Raw genomic sequence first — 2,391 nt, 5'->3', positions numbered from 1 at the left:
TGAGATACTATAATCTTTGATTTTTGAAGTGAAAGGAATCGCTGTAAATATTCAAAAATTACTCACCTTCAATCCGGCGCTATGCCTAAACAGCTACCTTGCCTGCTCGGTTGAGCACTACTGATACCACCTTGCGCGCTCGGTTAAAGGAAAGGAAAGGAAAGGAAAGGAAAGGAAAGGAAAGGAAAGGAAAGGAAAGGAAAGGAAAGGAAAGGAAAGGAAAGGAAAGGAAAGGAAAGAAACTTTATTTTATTGTCTAATCTTCTAGCGCCGATGAGCACTAATCGTTGACACTGTAAATTGAAATTAACAAGTTAACGCAAATCAAATCAAATTTTGGTTTTTGAGCAAATCGAGATTGCTTTCCTCTACACAATTAATATCTGCCAATTTACATATTATCCCTTTTTTACCCGGGGGCTGCTAGGCTGGCTCCTCGGCGGGAGAAGCAATGTCAATGGAAACCATTGACTCAATTTGTCGTACCAAATATTACTCAAAAGTAAACAAGTGCAACCGCGCTGCTACGAACCCATAATAATCAAATAGTTTGTCATTGATTAATTTTAAATTTCATGTACCTTTATTAGATCTTTAGAAAACTGTTTGGGCGGTTAAGTTAGGCAGCAAAGCGAAAGGACACGTAACCCTTACAAGGTTCACCAACCTTATATTTCTTATGGAACTTTTTGCCAAGATTTCAATGTCCTACATTGCTTTCTATAAATAAATAAATAAATAAATAAATAAATCCTAAAAATGTCTATTGAGGAATGATCATACAAGTAAAACACTAGTGTTTTTCAAACAAAAAAGTACTTTAATGATAAAGATTTTGAATAATCGCTATTGAGGCATCATTGTTGGCAAAAGGGATATTCGTCAAATCTGTTCTTTTATGGTCTTCTATAACAGTCAGGAACCGACGACACGTCGTAATTCAACGAGAAAGGCAAAAAAAAGAAAAAAAAAAAGGAAAAAGAAAAAGCAACCACAACAACAACAACAACAACAACAAAAATAGCCTATCATTTTCAATAACAGTGTTACCCACAGCATAAGAAGACAGTGACTGCATAGTCTTGTTGCAATAAAATAGTATATTATAGTGAACTATATAGACAAATTATTCTCGAGATTTCTCTAATTTTAAAAAAACTTAGGCCGAACCAAGATAATCGTCAACAATTTCTATCCAATGGGATTAACCGTGTTGGAAAAAGGTTTAAATATAAAGTTTCTGAGTTCTCGTTGACGCCAGCAATAAATCAAAGGATTAAGAAGTGAGTTGATCATCATAGAAGTCCAAGTTATTTCGCTCACAAGATGGACTCTGTTTTCGATAAAATCGAAATATCTGGCCACAAAGTACATATTTCCGGGCAACAAGCACAGCCCAACAGCACAGACTACTAACACAGTTGTTTTTAGGGCTTTGCAATCCTTTAAGAATCTTTCTACATCTTCTTGCGAAAGCTGTTGAGCTTTAATCATCTTTTGATGCCGACTAGTTTCAAAGTAAAGGACAACGTAAGATGAGGTAACAAAAACAACACACACGTTTAAAATATGAGAAAGAAATATAAAATAAAGAAGGCTTGTTTTGTCCATTGCATACACCCCTATGCGGCACAAAGCACTATATGTCCAACAGAACAAGATCGCTAGCTTGATGTTTCTTTTGGTGAGTATGTAAGGGTAGCGATAAGGAAATTTTATCGCCACCAGTCTCTCGCAAACAACTATCATGAGATGAAGACTCGAGGAATAAGCCAACAAGGCAAAGAAGAACGCTTGCAAATCGCGGAAGACGGCAACAATGTCTGCGGCACCAACTAACAGGCTTACATTCCATATAACTGACGATGGCTGAGACGTCAGACCTGTCAAGACGTCAGTGACTGCCAAACATGCTAACAAAACGTTCGCGTTGCTCTGAAGCCTTGGTCGTCTTTTTATAGCAATTATCACCATCGCATTCAGTCCAACTGTGAATGGACATGTGATGATATTGATGATTATGTTAATGGAAAGGAAAGCTACACTAACGGTGTCTTGTGTTTTGTCTTGCATCGTGGAATTCGTCTCTTTGCCTGTGTTTGTTAAATTGGAGCTCGAGGCAGTGAAGTTCACCATTTTACTAGACAATATATAATGTTGATCACTGTGTGTAGGGTGCGTCGCAGTTTATAGTTGTGGTGGGCTCGCCTCATAGGATCAGATATTAATTAGGAATCCAATTCTGAAATTCATTGGTTCATTCTGGGGAAGGATACATCAAAAGTGGAGACACCTGCAAAATTTTCCACGAGTCTCCGCCTCGTCTTCCAGAATCCGGTTTCCTTTCAACAACAAGCTAATCATATAATTTCAAGAAAAAAAGTAGTTTCT

General features: G+C 37.4%; 1 protein-coding gene across 1 annotated transcript; it reads right to left on the bottom strand.

The window, feature by feature from the left end:
- Positions 1–1,191: 1,191 nt before the first annotated feature.
- Positions 1,192–2,136, bottom strand: LOC138060280 (trace amine-associated receptor 13c-like). Its single transcript, XM_068906026.1, has one exon. The coding sequence runs from the start codon at positions 2,134–2,136 to the stop codon at positions 1,192–1,194; it is 945 nt and encodes a 314-aa protein (XP_068762127.1).
- Between the last annotated feature and the right edge of the window lie 255 nt (positions 2,137–2,391).

The sequence above is a fragment of the Montipora capricornis genome, chromosome 1 (assembly GCF_036669925.1).
Source record: "Montipora capricornis isolate CH-2021 chromosome 1, ASM3666992v2, whole genome shotgun sequence".
Lineage (NCBI taxonomy): Eukaryota > Metazoa > Cnidaria > Anthozoa > Scleractinia > Acroporidae > Montipora > Montipora capricornis.
Note: the sequence above shows the minus strand (reverse complement) of the source record. Positions and strands in the feature narration are given on the sequence as shown.